The following is an 18933-nucleotide window of genomic DNA, read 5'->3' as shown; positions in this document are numbered from 1 at the left end:
AGGATTGGAAAAGCAGTACAATTTTATTAAATTCAGTTTCCTATGCTTAAATGGTCCGCGAAAAAGGACCTTATGTTGAACATTTATTTATTGACATTTTATTTATTGACAAATATAAAGAAGCGGATAATAATAATAAATATATAAAATATACATTTATATGTCGATTATGGTTCAATATGTCGATTCTGGCTAAATTCAAAGTATTTCTAGAACTTACTTTATATTGAGACGAATTGCTTAATGAGTGGAGCAGTTGCCTGATAGGTCCGGCTTACTATTCCGCAGTAAAATTATATTTGAGATAAATGATATCTTTGTCATATATTTCTTTCCAATCATATTTGGCAATGCTAAACTTAATATTAAATAAAAACTTAATATCAAATTAATAGCAATTTAATAAAAAAATAAAGGTTATTTATTAATATTTTTTTTTGTTGATATGTACGATGTCTACTATGTTTGCAAATTGCTATTATCTTGAATAGATTTATTAATATAGAAAATTAATATTTTACAAATATTACTATCTTAATTCTTAAATATATGAATATCAAAATCATCTCTTTTTAATTGTTGGATATTATTATGTGAGAATAGCCTTTATTAATAGCTTTTAATAAATAACTTTTAATTAATGTTATAAAGAAAATTCTCACTAATTAGTGCTACAAGGAAAATGCTGACAAAATTGATTTAGAAAAAAATTTGAAGATAATGTTTTTATACAAAATAATATCATTAAGGAAAAGAAATACAGAAATTTCCTTAAATATACTTGAATAATGCGTTTTCAATTATTAAGAAAAACTGTGTAAAATAAATTACTTTAATAACACTTGATTAGACAGGTATAAAATTTTTATTTGATGATGTATATAATAGAAAAAATGTAGAGAAAAAAAGTAATTTTCGAGGTTGTACAATATTAATCAAAATTCTTCGATTATTGTCTCTTACAATAATAATCTAGAATGAAATGTTTAAATTTGGTCAAACTTGCGAGCAGGTATCATTGTGTTTATTATATCATTCACACGCATTCCGACAGACATGATACATATTTAATATGATATAAAACGCGAATTAGTTTGTCATTCCATCTGATCGATAAATTTCTAATTCGATAAATTTCTTTTTCGAATAATTAATATTATACAAAAAAGAAAAAACTTTAAATTGACGAGAAAATGAAAAATATTTCATGTTATTTCCGGCGATAAGCCGATCTGATCCGATATATATTGTTGATTAATTTATATTCACGCATAAATCTCCACTATGAAAATTGAATCTTATCGTGTATCTAATTAAACAGTGTCAAATTGTAAATTCCATCGTGCGAGTTATGTAAATTATTTTCGTTTGGCGGGAAACGATTGAATAAGATTGAGATGTCATTTCTAAGCAAGTTATATTGCAGAATGTAGGTTACATTGAATTTGAGCATTCTATGTACATACATTGCTTTGATCTACGTTTAAAGTCGTGAAATGTCGACGACTACGACGATCCCTTCGTAACGCAATTTACATTAATTCCGCGATTATCGAGAGGCAAACGGATTATCATCACTCGCGGTGCAGACAAACATAGAATTTCCACGATACACATACACACACACATATACGCATGCACACGCACATACATTGAATAAATAGCAAATATAGCATGATATAAATAACTCCTCTATTACGTACTGTCATGAGTTATATATTCACGATAAATAATTTATCGCCTAAATTAACGTCGCATTTTTCTTATTCGCGCGCGAAATCAGGTTTTCACTTGCCGCCGAATGTGCAAATCTCACTCGAGATGCAACTTTCACATCCTCGCGCATCTCGTAGAATTAATTTGGTCTTAGTTTATATAATTTATATAAATTGAATGGATCGTTACATGTGACGCGCGCGTATGTAGATCTAATTCCGTCGTTAGCCCTTCAGTGCTTCCTTCTTCGAGCGGATTAAGGCTGCATTCATCCCGCTCGTACATATTAATTGTCCCAGATTCGCATCTTTAATTACATTCGTACGTTTGTATGACCCGTCTGCACGTCTTGCATCTTACATAACAGCAACTGATGTATTTGCAGTCGCATCTCTCCAGGATGTTCTCGGTCCTGGTAACGTGACCGCGTCCGCAGCAAAGGTATTCGCAGCCCTCATAACCAGAACTACTGCCATTACATTGTCTGTAAAATTTTTGTTTAATTTTTTATATGATTGTTGCTACATAGAAATATTAATTTCTAAATTACTAGTTTCCTAGAAATTTTTAATAAATTATGAATAAGTCAAATATGTACAAAATAAATTTAATATTAATAGAGAGTAATACTTGATGTATTACTGAAAGAAAAAAAGAGAGATAAAGTGAAAACTGAATTTTTTATATTATACTTTTTTTTACTTTAAATAATATGAAATAATTTAAAAAAAAATTTAAATTGGACTATATGTATATACAATTAAAAAAAGAAACTCGTATATAAAGTAAGATCTTATTTAAATTACTTTTCAGTATAATATTTTTAGCGATAATTAACTATTTTTTATTATTTGCACAATTATTCTATTAATATAATCGCATTTACCGGATATTACGTGAATGACTATTCATCCTATTCGTACGTAATAGTTCTTTAGAAATTATTTATGATAATCTATGGAAGGGGAAAGAAAGAACTATGTAATTTTAATAATCGAAACTGCCTCCGGTTACTTCGATAAAATTTCTCGGACTCTATTATTAATCGATTTGCATGATGTCCACTTGATATGCTGTAAAGATGTTGGCTTTAAGCAAACGAGACTATCTGCGTAGATTACGCGGATACGTGGTGTTAAGAAAAAAGGATCACGAAAAATCTCTCGTCGTACATGGAACGATCGAAGGCATCCCGCGCGATAAATATTCGCCACGCCTATTTTGTATAATTATACGCGGGCTTATAATTATTGGGTTGTAAGCTATAAACCGGCAAGGTGAGTCAGTGGTGCCCAAAGAACTGACACTACATATTAGTAATGGCGAATGAAATATCAGCAAACAAACGAATCGGATTAACTTAGTTCACAAATCACCTCGAAAATTATTGGATTTCGTTTTACATGTCTTTTAAAAATAAAAGAAACTTCTCGCGCATCAGGGACACGCGCGATAGTTCGCATCGCCGATAGAACTCGCCACAAAATTAATACGTGAAATCATGTTCATAAAAAGAAAATAATATCCGACTAAGATAGACTAAGATATATTGGCTAATCGGAGGAATAGAGAGTTGGCATGCTCATTAATGAACGAAAGCTTCCTGATCACTTATAAAGTCCAAAAAATATGTTATTTTATCTCTTGTGAAATCATTATCAAAAGAAAAAATTTTTTTTACGTTAATTGAATTCAATTTTTATCTTCATTTTTTTAATATATGTAACACGCTTTATTCAAAATCAAGAGATAAAAGTACTTTTCATAATTTTATCATTTAGGACTATCTTTTATTTTATTTTTTATTTTATTTAAAATAATATAAAAATCACATTTTTTATACGTGGGGGGAACAATTGCATTTGGAATTAAATATACAATAGAAATATGGGTCATTATGATCATAGAAAAATATCGTGACATCCGATATATAATTTATATCAACATCTTTTCTCTGTCGCATGTTTTTTGTGTAAGCGCATGGAGAGTACAAATAATAAGCTTCGACGATTTATGGACCGAACGAAACGAAACAAAGAATTCACCGGATCCATCGCATATATCCGGTACTTCCTCCACCTTACAAAACGTTATTCTTGAAATGCCGTGGGTGATCTTAATTCACACGGAACAAAGCGTAGATAATTTTAGATGAAGAGCCATCTTCTCTGCTGCCGGAAAATCCGTAACGAATGCAATCATCGTATATTGCAAAAAGCCGCCCTTCTTGCTAGACCGGATGCGACTTGCATCTTTCTTTCATCATGATGAATTAGCAAATGTTTCTTATGCAGGATAATTCAAACAGTATTCTATATGTAATAATCTTGCTTAAGAACATTTTGTATAACTTATTTTGATTATACACAATATTTTAATAATTATTAAAAATGAGGAAAATATATTAAATGACGATTTATATCGAATTTAATGTGAAGAGAAATTCGTTCCATGTTTATCAAACAAGCCATGACTAAAGGATGATGTGGGTCTCGGGAAAACTCTACCCTGCAGCGCAGGCTTTTCAAGAAGTCGTAAAGTAGCGTCGTTAAAAGTGCTCTTCGAACAGTAGCGGTAACTCGCGAAATGACACGTAGCGAAAATTAACGTTAACACCTTTCGTAAAAAAAAAAACCAGAAACAAGACTGTGAATGGGCAGTCGTAACGGTATTCGGCATCATAAAACAGACCTATTCATTCGATTTCGAAAACAGGCTCGGAACGAGTGTCGTCATCGTCGAGATGATAGGACACCCTATCTCTGAGACGTCTTCTCTCATTCTCGCCTCGTGCGTAATTATGGACGTAGTCACATAAATAAACCTGACTCTCTAGCTAATGTCGAAGATAACTAATCGAAGTGGAGAAATTCGTTGCGTGTGGCTAGACATTTTATGTCGTCCTGAGACAGTAACAAGATGAACGAAATATTTTATTAGTATCTGATATGACTTGATACTTTCGACTAATATAACAAAAAATCGAATAAAAAAACGACAATCGTCTTACAGAAAGTAAGATTGCAACCGACAAATTAAGATTCTAAAGGGAATAATTGGATAAGTTAAACATGCCATTAAAAATTAATGTTGAAATAATAATTATTGTTTAATAAAATGAACAACTGTCTAATTGGAGTAATTTTTGATTAGATAAACTTTTATACGGTTATAATATATAATAACAATTTTTAACAGTTTATATCTCATATTTAAAATAAAGAATATTAACATAAGAGAAACGAAGAGAGTTTATTATTGAAGCAAAATTAGTTAATATAACAACATTCGAGTCAATATTTCATTGGAAACAACTTGGAGAGGCTTAGTTATAAATGATTTAGAGGAATATTTACCCTGCAGATATTATTTTGAGATAATGATTATTAAAATCATTGATTGCAACTAGAAGATGAGTATAAGCTGAAAAAGAAATCGCAAGTCACAACAGTGACCGGATGCCTCATAAGAGCCACGTTATAGCCGTGCTAATGGTCTTTCTTCGCACTTTTATACACCATCAGCCCATAACCTGGATTACTAGCTAGGAAAATGCATGCGATAAAATCACACGAGCTCGCTATCAATGGGCAGTGCCTTTTTGCGAACTGAAATCACACATTAACAGAATGTCGTAAGAAAAATCATAGAGCGTCAATTTCAATATTTTTTACTTCAATCAAACATTAGATTTCATCATCGCAAGAATTCATCATCAAAGATTATAATTAGCTTCTCAAATGTATTTTCGAGAGAAGTTAATGACCTATCGCGAAGATAACTACTGCCGAGAAAGAAAGGAGACTCTCCAGCCTGCGGCTACTGAAAAAAGTGGATCGGCTGCAGTCTTCATATCTTTCTTTGCCTTCCTGGCCGCCCTTCACTTTACGGAACCACCATGGCATACCTTTTTTCTGCCTGCCAAGTCGTTCGCGCTTTTTTTTCAGATGAGGAACGAAAAAAGCCAGGAGAAGAATTTTTGCAGCATTAACATAAACGCTAAATTATCTTGACGCATACTTTCCTTTTCAATCATTTGTAAGCTCGATAGCCTATTCGTTTAGACATTTTAAGAGAAAATAATTTTTGCTTTTGACAAGAAACATCGTTATGCATATTAAATGCATATATTAACGAATATATTTATGATTGTACATAATATCATTTGATTAAATAACACAATAATCAACGAAGAAGTGAGTTTATCTTATTTTTCTTTGCGTTAACGGACGGAATTATATGACATTATGTGAAAAAAATCATTTCGTAATAAAATTTAATAAATATTCCTTTTTTTCACGTTATTAGTCACATTAAAGTGCAATTCGAGCGATAAGAATCATGTCAAGAGACATTGAAATTTGTAGTGTGCTTACGAAATCACAAGTTTATAAATTAAATATTTTTAACGAGCTAGTTAAACCAATTTATTAGCTCTAACAAGTTCTATTCTGAAAGACTAGTCGTTTTAAAGAGGATAGCATCTCCATGATTACACAATTCTGAAACAATATGCAATTATCTTTTATCTTTTATATAGCTTATGCTTTTGATAAATTGGAAAATTAAGAAATTAGATGATCTTGAATATATAATATATTCAGACACATAACTATCGTCGACATTTTTGCACTTTGTATCTTCAAATTTTAGAGAAATATTTAAGTATTCCATCTTTGGCGATTTATATCATGTAACTGTTACCATTATATGTGATCGAATACAATTTATACATCACATAAAATAATAAAACCCATCTAACCTGCCGATCGTGCCGAGGCTGCCCCTCTTCTTATCCGGTAGACAGTAATCCGGACTTTTAGTCGTGTATAGTAGATTGTCGTGATGATATAAAGGAGGTAGTCTGCCGCTGGATCTTGGTCTGACCTCAGCCGCGGTAGCGTATCTGCGAAGCAAACGACTTCCGGCGGCGGATGGTCCCGATGCGCCCAGACCGCGCCAGCAGGTACGCACGCTGCAGGATCCCGACACCCCGTGGCACTTGCACTCCAGAGTCAAGGATTGCTCGACCGCCTGTCATACGAGAAATATTAATTATCAGATACTCTTTCGAGATATTAAGCTTCGAGAATACCAATAGATATCTTATTCTTCGATTAATTTCATCTCGACTTGAGGTATCCTTCTCAAGATATTGTAACGATGAAACTGAAAATTCTCTGGGAGAAATCGCCGAATTTTCTACACATCTGTTTTAATTAATTTTAATAACTTTATTCTTCCGTCACAAACACTCACCCTTCGACCTGCCCTGTTGTTATGCATATTAACAGCGTGCATAAACTTGGCGGTTGCGCCAGTGCCGAGCGGCGTCGCGCCCTGCAGAAACCGCTTTGCCATCCTCGAGGCGGATCTCACATCGTCTCCACAGCCGCCCCATTTAAAAGAATTCCTTATGGATAACGTGTCGAAGGAAACGGACATGGCGGTGAAAGACGAGGGCGACATAAGTGCCGAGGGTGAAGGTGGCTCTCTTCGTGGTGGAGTCGCGCAGGAACAAGCCGCCAGACTCCCTAAAGCACATCCTCGTGCAAGTCGCCAGACTGCAGCAGCAGCCGACATCGCATAAACAAAGGCTTGCTCCCTCGTTCCTGTAATAAATACACGCGAAACACGTATGTGAAACGATCAATTTTCTTTTATAGCTGATGCACTGATGAATTGGTGCACTACTCAAAGAAATAAAATTATATATTAAACATTGTTATATTGCAGATATATTATATTACAGATTACATGAATATTAAATTGTCAATAATGAAGAAATATTTTTATGTTTCATAGAAACAATTTTTGGGGATATATTTATTCGCACATGTTATTAAGGATTTATAAAATTAGTGTTATATTTGTTAAATCAACTCGTGTATTATATATAATTATTTACAATTAATTATATAAAGTAATTATCAGTACAACAATAGTTTTCAAATTTTTAAATTTCGATAATTTAATCTATGAAGTGCGCCCTCATGCGCGTAGATTACATTTAATGTATCATTGTAACGAATTAAATTTTATTTTAATATTCTCAAATTAAAAATTACATTTGTAGTCTTTCCTTTATAAATTGAAATGATTGAAGAAAAGCCGATTACCGTACTGTGGAAATGAAAAATACAACAGCGAAAATTACGTTCGCGTGGTCGTGATATATCTCTCATTGGCGCTTCTCGGTTTTCTCATTAACGGAAGATATCTCGATATCTCTCCGGGCACACTTTTATTTACAATATAACCATCGTGAAACGCGAGCGATTAATCCGACGGAGGCCGGTCACGAGGCAAGAGGATGAAGACCGAGGGAAACTACGGTTTGTTAATGATCGCTAATTGAGGCGCGCCTGCCAGGCGCTTCCTATTTACGTCGGAAATCTCTCAAAGGATATTCGATACGTTTCCACGGAATCTTCATCGACTTTCGCATCTCTCTGTCTCGCAAAATTACTGATTACAAATTTATTATACGTAAAATATTGATGCATAATAATACAACTAGATAGTCTCATATATAATAATAATCTTTACATTTTCGATATTGATAAGAGATGTCAATGTTAGGAATAATATTAAAAGATTTTTACGATGTATTTCTTTTTTAATAATTTAAATTTTTTAATTCGTTAACTTTAAAGTTGCTAATTTTTAAGAAGGAGGGAAATCCAATATCCAGTTTATTTTCCTCCATCGTTAATTTTTTTTACAATAGATTTAACAGAAGATATTTCTCATACAAAGTATATCTAATAGATACTTTTTCAATTATTATTAATTCAATAATTTTTTAATTATTAATTATAATTTTCGGAAAAAATTAGATGGATATTTCGTAATATCTTTAGATAATATAATATTATTAATTTATATATTAAACATTATAATAATATTAATTTATATATTAAACATTCTAATAACATTATTAGAATGTTTAAAAAATTTTTTGACAACGTGATATTTAGTACAAACCTGTAAGCAATTCGGGAGTGTAGTCAGGCGCGCGTTCGATGCTGCTACAATTCCATCTGCGATGTCGGAATGCCTGTTGGCATACTATAGATGTGTCTTTGGCAGCTTGCACTAAACTGGGCATCACATCCGGCGTAGCCCTGCAGGCTCTTGCTTGCTTCCTTTCCAGCAGACCCGTGCTCTTTGCACTGGTGCACGCCTCTCTGGTCCACATATCCTGCGTGTCGGTGTGACCGAGGCCGCTAAACACAATAATTTTCGATTTATCCGTTTAAATATGCCACTACGTAATTTTCAATTTAGAAAAATAACGCGCATTATTGATGTGGCCACGCGTTTATATTTTATTATTACATAAATTAAATCTAAATTAAATCTAAATACATATTCGATCCCAAGTACGTGTGTGTGAAAAAATATCTCGTTAAAGTTAGTTATTTTAAATTATATTATAATATATAAATTATAAAATTTGAAATAAAGATCATTATATATAACACATTATAATTAATTAATTAATTATAACACATTTTAATTAACATTATATATAAAGGTCATTTTTACAAATATTTTGCTGCTCTCGTAATACATATTACAATAAAGATCCAGAATTGTTTTACGCGATTGAGAATTCAACAATAGGTGCTCTTAATAAGTTCTAGCATGAAGGATCTCCTTTCTCCCTTGCCTTTAACACTTTAGAACACGCGATCGTAGAATTCGGGGTGAAGCACTCGGCATGTACGACTCTGTCGGACGGATGATCGTCGAAAGGCCGACAGCCGTGAGCGATTCCACCTCTCCAGTCCCGGTACGACCCGCGCCGTGCCGTAAATCAGGGGGTGAATTTCGAAAATTATAGGGCGCGAGAGGCTGAAAAGGGCTCGGCTTTAAGCGCCGCGGGTTGAATGCCGCGCGGCTCTAAACCTCGGTTCGCAACGCGCGAGAGCGCACACGGGGGATAATAATTACGGACACCTGAAAGTCGAAATGACCCGTGCACGCGGTCGCCGCACCACGTCTAGACGTAACAACCCTGGGAATGGCCGAATCGCCAACCCCGTGTCACGGAGCCTACCCTTGAAATTACCCTATCAAAAGCCCGTGACTCTCTAATTCATTATTACCGCCGAAGTGATGCTGCTGTTGCTGCAAGTTCACGCCAACTTGCTCCTTTCCTCTCGATGACATTTCGCCGAGAGATTCGCCGCGTTACGACTCGACTCAGGAATATTATTTCCACATAAACGCTCGCGAGCGTGCATTCACATTGCCCTACAACCCACGCGAGAACGCGATACGCTTTGCATAAAACTTGTAACATTCGTGTAAATGGCTTTCTGGGCCGATAAATCTCTTTTCTTCTCATTAATATCAAATATAAATTTTATATATCCTTGCCTCTTTCCGATCTATTCTACATTGTTGTAACATTTATTTTAGGTACTATCGAATTTGTAGTTTTTCTTTGAAATAAATACTTTCATACGATGTTCGACACCGCGCGACAAATATATGCAAAAATGAAAAATATTCTATAAGGGGAAAAGATGGCAGTAAAAGATTATATGTCTCTTTACAAACATATCGCGCGTGCATTCTTCGCACGCACGGCTCATTAAAGCCGCACGCATGAAGGGCGCCAAAGCTTCGCAATTCTCCAGCACGCGTCTCGAATCATTTGCGTGTCTCAAAAAGAAGAAACGACACGATGGAAACATTTTTACTCGGGACGGTCTAGGAATTTTTACCATGTTCATTCTTTGCGAACCATAAATATTTGATTCAAATTATCAGTTCATTAAAGCATCAATCTGCGATGATTACTTCGGCGATCTGATATGTATTAATGAGGAACCTTAACTCTCAGAGAAAATAATAAATGTAGCATGTCATGTTTCGTATTCAACTGAAAGTTAATTATTGATTTTACATCTTAATCACAAATAAATGCAAAGTAAAAATTAAATTCAACTGATCTTGTGCGCGAATAGATTCGATAGATTATAATTTTGTTTTTTCCACAGCAAAATTTTTGCGCCAATTACTCGTATAAGTTAAAAAAGTATTTGCAGTACTATATGTTTTTTTCCATAAATAAATATATTTAGATTATTTAGTGATAACTCAAATACAATCACATAATAAAAAACATAATTTTTTAAAGAAAAATAAATATTCATATAGTTATGTGAAAGAGAAAGAAGAGGTAAAAGACAATCTTTATCACTTTTTTTTGTGTGATTGATGTTTAACAAATTTTTAACAAAACGAACAATTAGATCAAAATTGTTGCCTTAAGCAATATGTGTTGACAAATAATTAATTTTATATTAATAACGATTAATAACAATTGGCTTTATTTTAATAACGCATTTAAAGGCAGCTAGATTTGAAGACAAAATTATTGCTAATAAAATTAACATATATATTAACATGTATATATAATTATTATATTAAATTAACCACAAGAATGTACATATTTCTATAATTAATCAAGCTATGATTAAAGCAGGCTTTCTAACGACAGCATTTTGATCTTGTCGAAAGTAATAACGGAATAATAATAAGCGACGGCTCACAAGATAATTACTTGAAAATTAGAAAGCGTAACCAGATATTTTCGTCTAGATTCTAATTATAATTTTAACACATTTTAGACGATATATGTTTAATATATAACAAAAAGTTATAATTATTTTGAAAATTATATTATTGTTTACGTTTTAAAATTATTTTTTTGGCAGCAGCAGTTTCTATGATCAATTTATCGATTTCTATTAACAATTACAACGTATAATATATATCAGACATTTTCTAACATTTATTATATTGTCAATTATAATAAATCATATTACAATACGTCAACCGTATTATCGATATATCACACATATTCGAATTAGTTCCGCATTGTTACGTAATTCATAACAAGTAACATTTATCAAAACAACCATTTCAATTAGCCACAATAAACAACGTAATAACGCAAAATTGTAGTGTGTGATAAATATATCTTATCTTATACGATCAATCCATTATAGAAATAAACTGAGCGATAACGGATTGGATTTTTAAATTACTTCTTTCACAATATTTATATTTAGATTCTTCGTTTTGAAAATGCAATCAATGAGAAAAAAATATTTTATATTCTTTATATTTTATTTTTCCATCATTTTTGATCAATTATATTATAATTTAATTGACATTCTGATAGTCTCTATCGCGAATATTTAGAATTCTTGGCATACTTTTTCTAGAGATCTATCATAAATTTGTAAGTAATTTCGAAACTTAATAAGGTAAATTATCTTGGCAACCGAAAAAAAATATCAAACGTAAAAAATACGATACATATAATAAATAATCGATGTACAGTCACTTGCGTACAGTAAAATACATAACAGACCGCTTGTATAATTAAGCTAAGTACAATTTTCAGCTGCATTATGCATTGCTTGGCCCGCAGCTTTGCGCGTAAAGTAATTTATGAGTCGCTCTCTCAAGACGAATGCGCAACTACTTGTTATCGTGTGTCAGATAATTAATTATCAGCGGCAATGCGTACCATCAGGCCAATCACTGCTCAAAGCAATAGTTTACTTCTGATTAGTTTCGAGAATGTACTATGCACATAATAATTAACATCGCAAATATTAATAGTAATTTATCTGCGAAAGGAATTTTTACGTAAAAAATAAAATTTTATTATCAAATTAGTCGAATATTACACAGAATAAAATTAGAACCTTGCAATATTAGATTAATCTCCTTGGATTAGCGAATAAACATAGTGCACAAGTGTGTTCTATATAAAATATGAATAATTCATCTAAGATAAATATCTCTTGGAATAATAAACTGAAGCTCGTTAGAAAGATCTATACAGATCTCGATGGAAGATGAAATGTAACGGCCAAGATAGAAATAGGTAAAATGATTTACGAAGTGCCTTGCAACATGATAATTGCCCATTGTAACGCAGCTAATAATTTACAAAATACAATGAATACCACACGCGTGCGTGAGTAGCTTACGGCCAACTTATCTCTCGTCATTTCGCGATCGCGTTTGCATTGTTCAATAACTACCTTCGTTATAAGTAGCTCTAATGTTTCCTTCTTACTCTTTGACGTATAATATCGTGCCACCCTGCGGGATGTCGGGTATAATGCTACTGACGAGCATCCTGACGAGCGTCGAAGCTGTGCCTTTCGTTTCGCTTCTCATGGGATTTCGAAACGGTTCATGGCAATATTCACCTCTTTTCACAAAAAAGAAGAGATTCTTTTACGTTGAAGAATATATTTTTTAAATTGTTCCGGCTATTCCGGAATATGTTGTGTCGCGTATTATTCTTAATAAATAATGTTTTTAACGTAAAACGTACATTACCCTTGATTTCCCATTTAGAATTTCCATGTAAATGATCGCTATCGAGGAAAGTAGTAATGTTATCGTGCATATTACCATTTTACATAATTTGATTTGTACACTGTTGACCGTTTCGTTTTACGCGCGAGAATCTCGCGACAGAAGGACTTTCACGGACATTCGTGGCAGACATTCTTATGAAAATGCACGGCAGTTTCTTCGGAAAAAAAGAAGAATCACAGTATATATTTCGAAACTGCATATAGACCAGCTGCACTTTCGAAATTCATTTTGACTGGTAGAATCGTAAAGCGTAGTTTTTACGAGACCGATAATAAGCGGGCGCCTACGAGTTTGTCCGATCGAAGAGATTGAAAAGAGGAGGAACTGTTCAAAGGCATATCTGAAAAGACGAGAGAGGAAATGAAATCGGTTTGTATTATCCTGAAACCACGAGCGATCAGATATAACCGATTCGTGCATTCGCGTATATTAACTGAAAAAAGGGGGAAAAGATGATGTACTTAAAACACTATCAATCAAGAGATAAAAATGGAATCACATCTTAATTATCTGTCAACGAATCTTATTAATGTTTTTTTTTCTTTATTCTTCATTATTATACAAAGTCGTACTTCATTGATTAACCCAGCTTGTTTCGCAATTAACATCAATTTGTTTATAATCCCTTCGACGTTGGTGTCCCTTGAATGACAAATTAACGAGACGAGCGAGTTAGGATCTCCTTGTGTAGGACGCGAATTCCACGCTACAGCGATATAATACCGTTGCTCTCCAACTCGCGTTAAGTAAGAATGCGTGATTTACGAGCGATGCATTGTAGAGATCGCCTCGTCAAGAATGATCTTATAAATAGCAGCTCGCGTGTGATTCAATGTGACCCTTCGGGCGTTTGTTGCGGGCGTTGCAAGTAAATTATTATAAATCGATCCTTGGCCTCGATTCGACGAAGATATCCACATGATCCCGCTGAAAGAGCCGCAGATTGCTCACTGAGAATGCTATTCGCAACGTCGTCTCGAAGTCATAAGCAACAATCTTCGATCTTTCAGACGATGATTAATAGCTCCATAGACGCAGTTCAGGATAGATTATTACTTCTTTAAATCGCGAGATTAGAAAATTGTACTAAAAAAATGACGCGCCTTGAGAAGAATGAAAATATAATATGAAATTCCGTTATTTATATTCCTAAATCTTTATTACTTTACTTTCAAGACATAAGTGTCATTATTCTTCGTCTAAATTCTACTATTTCCAAATAAAAAAATAAAACTGCGCGGCAAGTTTGGTGACACTTCTTAATGCAGAAAGATCATCGTCCGACACATTGCTACCGACACTTTAAGACAATGTAGGATCGATGGTTGCCCGAGAAAAGCAACAAAACCGAGAATTTGAATCACCCTTCGAAATTATCCGTCAATGTCGGCCGCGATAATTATGAACAAATGAATCGTGAGAAGAACTTGCGTAGGCTTCGTTCCTGGGGGGGCGAGTTCTTGGAAACCGTCGTTTATAAATCACGATTTGTAGGCAACCCCTAATCTTCCACCCCCGGCCATCCTCGTGCCGCTCCCCGATCATCTTCCTTACGTATTTTCTCCTCTCCCCTCGTCGTACTTTCAGTTTTGCACGCAAAAGCACCATCACTCCGCCATTCATCATCTTCCACCGCTCAACCTTCTCTCTGTTTCCGCTTTTTCCGCTCTCTTCCCCTTTAGCCTTTACCTCGCGCCCTCCTTCACAGACGATGAAATTCGTCGACACAAATCTCGCACGACAATTAAAGCATTTCCAGAGGCCGAGAAATTCTCGAAAAAGAAGGTTACTCGACAATCCGCTCCACATCAGCTTTAAATGTTAACGAGATAATTTGATAACGATTTTAGATGAAAGAAATGATTTTTGGCGTAGAAATAATTAATAGAAATCGATGAATGATGAGAAATGACTTACGAAACAATCTTAAGCAGAATAAAAAATAAAGAAAAAAAATATATATATATAAATAATACTAATATCTTAACATATCTATCTTGCGATTTAATAATATTCTTTCCTCTATTTATTTTAAAATTTATTTTCGTTTTAATCTTTGTGCATGATTACTTTGTCCACAATCAATAACAATCCGAAATTGATTGGTCTAAAGATTCTCATCTAAAGAAGCTTCCAAAGTCTAAAGTAATATTAAAAGCAATTATGAAAAAGAGAGAGAGAGAGAGAGAGAGAGAGAGAGAGAGAAATATTTCAAAATTATTTTCTTGATAAATAAAAACTCGATAATATGAATTAAATAAAGAAAACTCTCTATCTTTTTTATCATGATAAAAAAATTCTATCTCTCTATCATCACTGCTGATAATTAAAAACGGCTAGTCTGAAAAAAAGCGCAATAAATTCGCCACGATGCGAGTTATGTCTAAAACTGGTACTGATAATCATCCTCTTTTCATTTGCGAAACATATTGGTCGGGATTACGAACATAAGGCATCGCTATTTACATATGCAGCCCATAAAGCGGCATCAGCGATATCTTTATTCCTTATTCAAGTACGAAATTTATGTCGATCGCCTCTAAATCTCGCCATGGTCCGATCTGATTCAAGGAAAATAATGATCGAGATCGAGAATAGGAGACTACGTCTCCGGCTCGCGCTCTCGAGCGCGTTTCCCTCGGCCACTAATCTATTTGTTTCTCATTAACGGACCTACATTAATCTTCGAACTCGTTCGGAGCCACCGCGAGCGAACGTGAGAGCGCAAATGGAACTCATTATTACGAGGGTTCGCTGATCATAGAGAAACTTCTCAGATATCTCTGCTTGATTCAATGATTGAAGAATATTTACATACGACTATGCATATATATCTTTGGCTTGTTATTGCAATTGTATAATTCGATATTTATTTCTTTTCTAATTTTTTATCTAGCAGAAGTTATGAATTCTTCCTTTATATATTTTTAATAATATATTACAAATATAAATAATTTAAATAACACATCTTAAACATATTTTTAAATAATACATCTTAAATTTATATAATATATTAATAATTATAATATATTATATAATATATTTATATAATATATTATAATAATATATCTTATATTTAAAAAATATATTTTTTATATATATCTTATATGTTTTTAAAATTGATACCTATTTTTATATTATTAGAAAAAATAATATAATCAAATGTTATTATTAAAACTTAGATTTAAACTTATATATGTGCAACAGAGAAAATTAAATTATAATAAAAAAAATGATGAAATCAGAAATCTGGACTTGAATGAATGAAAATGTCTAATGGTAGCCAATGCGATAGCTATTTTCATTTAAAAAATTTTGATTGGATATTATTCTTATATAATAAGTTAAGTTTCTTCCATTTTAGTTGCGTTAACCGATTGACATTTTAGAGTTCGCGAACATAGAGACATAACGTAAAAACTGATTTTATCGCAGATTTATTGTAAAATGAATTCCTTGAATGTGCGAAATATATAAAATACAAAATTGAATAATATATTCAAATTAAGATAAATCAGTACTCACAGCCATTTTATACATCTGCCATCTTGAACCACCAACACGAGCAGCAGAAGCCAGACTTTACCACCGCTTAGCTTCTTTATTTGCATTTTTTCCCGTTTCACATTCTAAAAAGTTAACGGAATACCGCGAAGACGATTTTTATTTGCAATTTTTATTCTTCAAAGACCATCAGCCATCCCTCGATGTTGCATGAATCGTTTCACGAAGATTTGAGATCTCTTCATCACGTTCTTCATCATTTAATTTATCGCTATTAAGAATTTTCTTTTCTTTGTGGAAAAACTGAAGGCTTCGAATTGTCTTTAATGCATTTTAAAAAGTCCCTTTTTTATCTCCTTCATAATATCCTTATTGAAATCGTTGATCCTATATAACATTTATGTAATTTAATATTGTATTCGATTATTAACTCAATTACCTTTTCTTTAAAATAATTTTATGATAAAAATAATGTATCGGATCCGATTAATATTTTTATTCGTGTTGATATTTTTTAAATATTATTTCGCAGGACAATAGAATTTTGTGCATGTTATTTAGAAACTTTTCGTTAGAAATTAAATTTTTCTATTGATTAGTTGGAAAGAAGAAAACTTATGAACTATATATCTTTTAAATTAATTAATAATAATTAAAAATAATAGCAAAGATTAATTAATAATAATTAAAAATAAGATGTAAAGATTTTTAATCAATCCTTACCGAACTTTAAATTTATTTATCGATGAAATTGTCCTTAATCATTACTGAATACACTTTTTAAAGGCCAAAATTATTAATTCGTGATCAAACTATATATGAATGATTTATGTTTTGAATGATTTACATTTTTAATATCGAATAATTTTAATAATTTCACTGATTAAATTATTTTCAAATATGAGACTTTCTTTCTTTTGAATAACGTGATTGATAACTAATTAAAAGATGAGACGAGAGGTCGCATGTAAAACACGCGCACAGACACTAGGCATCACTTTCGTTGAAATCGCGAGTGAAAAACGCATCGACAGTACGCCTCAGGATCCTTCAGGATCTGCGACGATTTCGGCGAACTTTCTCGTGCACCGTGCGTCCGGCTCGGCAGGGAGTCTGCGTGCTTACAGGTGTCCGTCGGAGCAGTCCCGCAGGATTTGCCAGTCGATGGTGGTGGTGGAGTCCTCCTACTCTACTTCACTTCCTCCTACTTCGCCTCCTACTTGAATCTCCTCTTTCCTCGATATACGAGGAGTCCGGCAATCGACACAGGGATGCCGCCGAATGAAGAAGAAAGACAATTATTGTCATTAACCCCTTCTAAAATCTAAAATTTATTTTTTTTCTTTTTATTCATCATATATAAAGATAAAATCTCTTTTATATTTTACAACTTTATACATGGACGAAATCAAAATAGATTTTATTTGACAAAAATATATTTTATACATATATAGATATAAAATGATTGAGATTCTAGAAATCTCGGGAATTCAAAAAAATTGGAAAAACGTAAAAATTGTTTTTTTATTCAATTTTAAATACATTTGACACAAGCATATTACTAGAAAAAATGTTACTTAATCAAATCTGAAGGAATATTAACTTTAAATTTCATTGATCAAAGAATTACATATTATGAGGAAGAATTGCGAAGGAAATAAAATATTTTATGGGCTTCTAATTCATTTAGTTCAAAGTATTATTTCATAAGAATCACATATAATAATAACCTTTCCAATATGAATCAAAAAAGAATAAATTAAATCATTTATCGGCGTACAAATTATTTGTTTTTTAATCACTAATTAATTTCAACACACTGCTTTCCTAGAGTTCGATTCTATCGAAAATTATACACCTCACATAACGAGGAATATCTTAAAAAAAAGAAAGAAAAACCAAGCCTACCTTCGCGGGATGATTTTAACGAGCAGGCGGTATCTTTGTGATCATTTGTTTTACTACAAGGCGGAGCCAAAACAATTTATCCTTGCCTTACCATTTAAAGACTAGTAAGCATTGGTCCTTCGATTCATCAATCGGATTAGAGTATCGATTTCAAATACTTCTATATAGAAAAAATAGTAATGTCAAGTCTCTTCTTCTCTCTTTCTATTTTTTGATTCAACTTGATTATATTTAACTTTGATATAATTTATTTGATATTGAATTTTAAGAAATATTTTTCAGCAAATTTTACTCGAAAAAATAATATATATATTTTATTTTATAATAATTAAATAATTTCTTAATTTTCAACATAAATTTTTATCGCTGAATTATTTTCGA

General features: G+C 32.6%; 1 protein-coding gene across 1 annotated transcript; it reads right to left on the bottom strand.

Annotated features, from left to right (window-relative positions):
• Nucleotides 1-856: 856 nt before the first annotated feature.
• On the bottom strand, nt 857-17774 carry LOC145977429 (protein Wnt-11b). The gene is made up of 6 exons (XM_083109414.1): nt 17368-17774; nt 16666-17031; nt 8704-8945; nt 6976-7328; nt 6479-6750; nt 857-2200 (listed from the first exon to the last, which is right to left on the bottom strand). Exons 2-6 carry the CDS (start codon nt 16749-16751, stop codon nt 2026-2028), a joined length of 1128 nt encoding a protein of 375 aa, XP_082965540.1. The 5' UTR covers nt 16752-17031; nt 17368-17774; the 3' UTR covers nt 857-2025.
• Nucleotides 17775-18933: the final 1159 nt, after the last annotated feature.

Source organism: Camponotus vicinus, unplaced genomic scaffold, assembly GCF_025532165.1.
Source record: "Camponotus vicinus isolate PSW18456_S1 unplaced genomic scaffold, iyCamVici1.0 SCAF_9, whole genome shotgun sequence".
NCBI classification, from domain to species: Eukaryota; Metazoa; Arthropoda; class Insecta; order Hymenoptera; family Formicidae; genus Camponotus; species Camponotus vicinus.
Note: the sequence above shows the minus strand (reverse complement) of the source record. Positions and strands in the feature narration are given on the sequence as shown.

Coding starts and splice junctions, on each gene's coding strand:
- LOC145977429 (XM_083109414.1), bottom strand. CDS start 16,751: ATGCAAATAAAGAAGCTAAGCGGTGGTAAAGTCTGGCTTCTGCTGCTC. Junction 7,329..8,703: donor CACTCCCGAATTGCTTACAG/GTTTGTACTAAA, acceptor TATTTATTACAG/GAACGAGGGAGCAAGCCTTT. Junction 2,201..6,478: donor AGCCTCGGCACGATCGGCAG/GTTAGATGGGTT, acceptor AAAATTTTACAG/ACAATGTAATGGCAGTAGTT.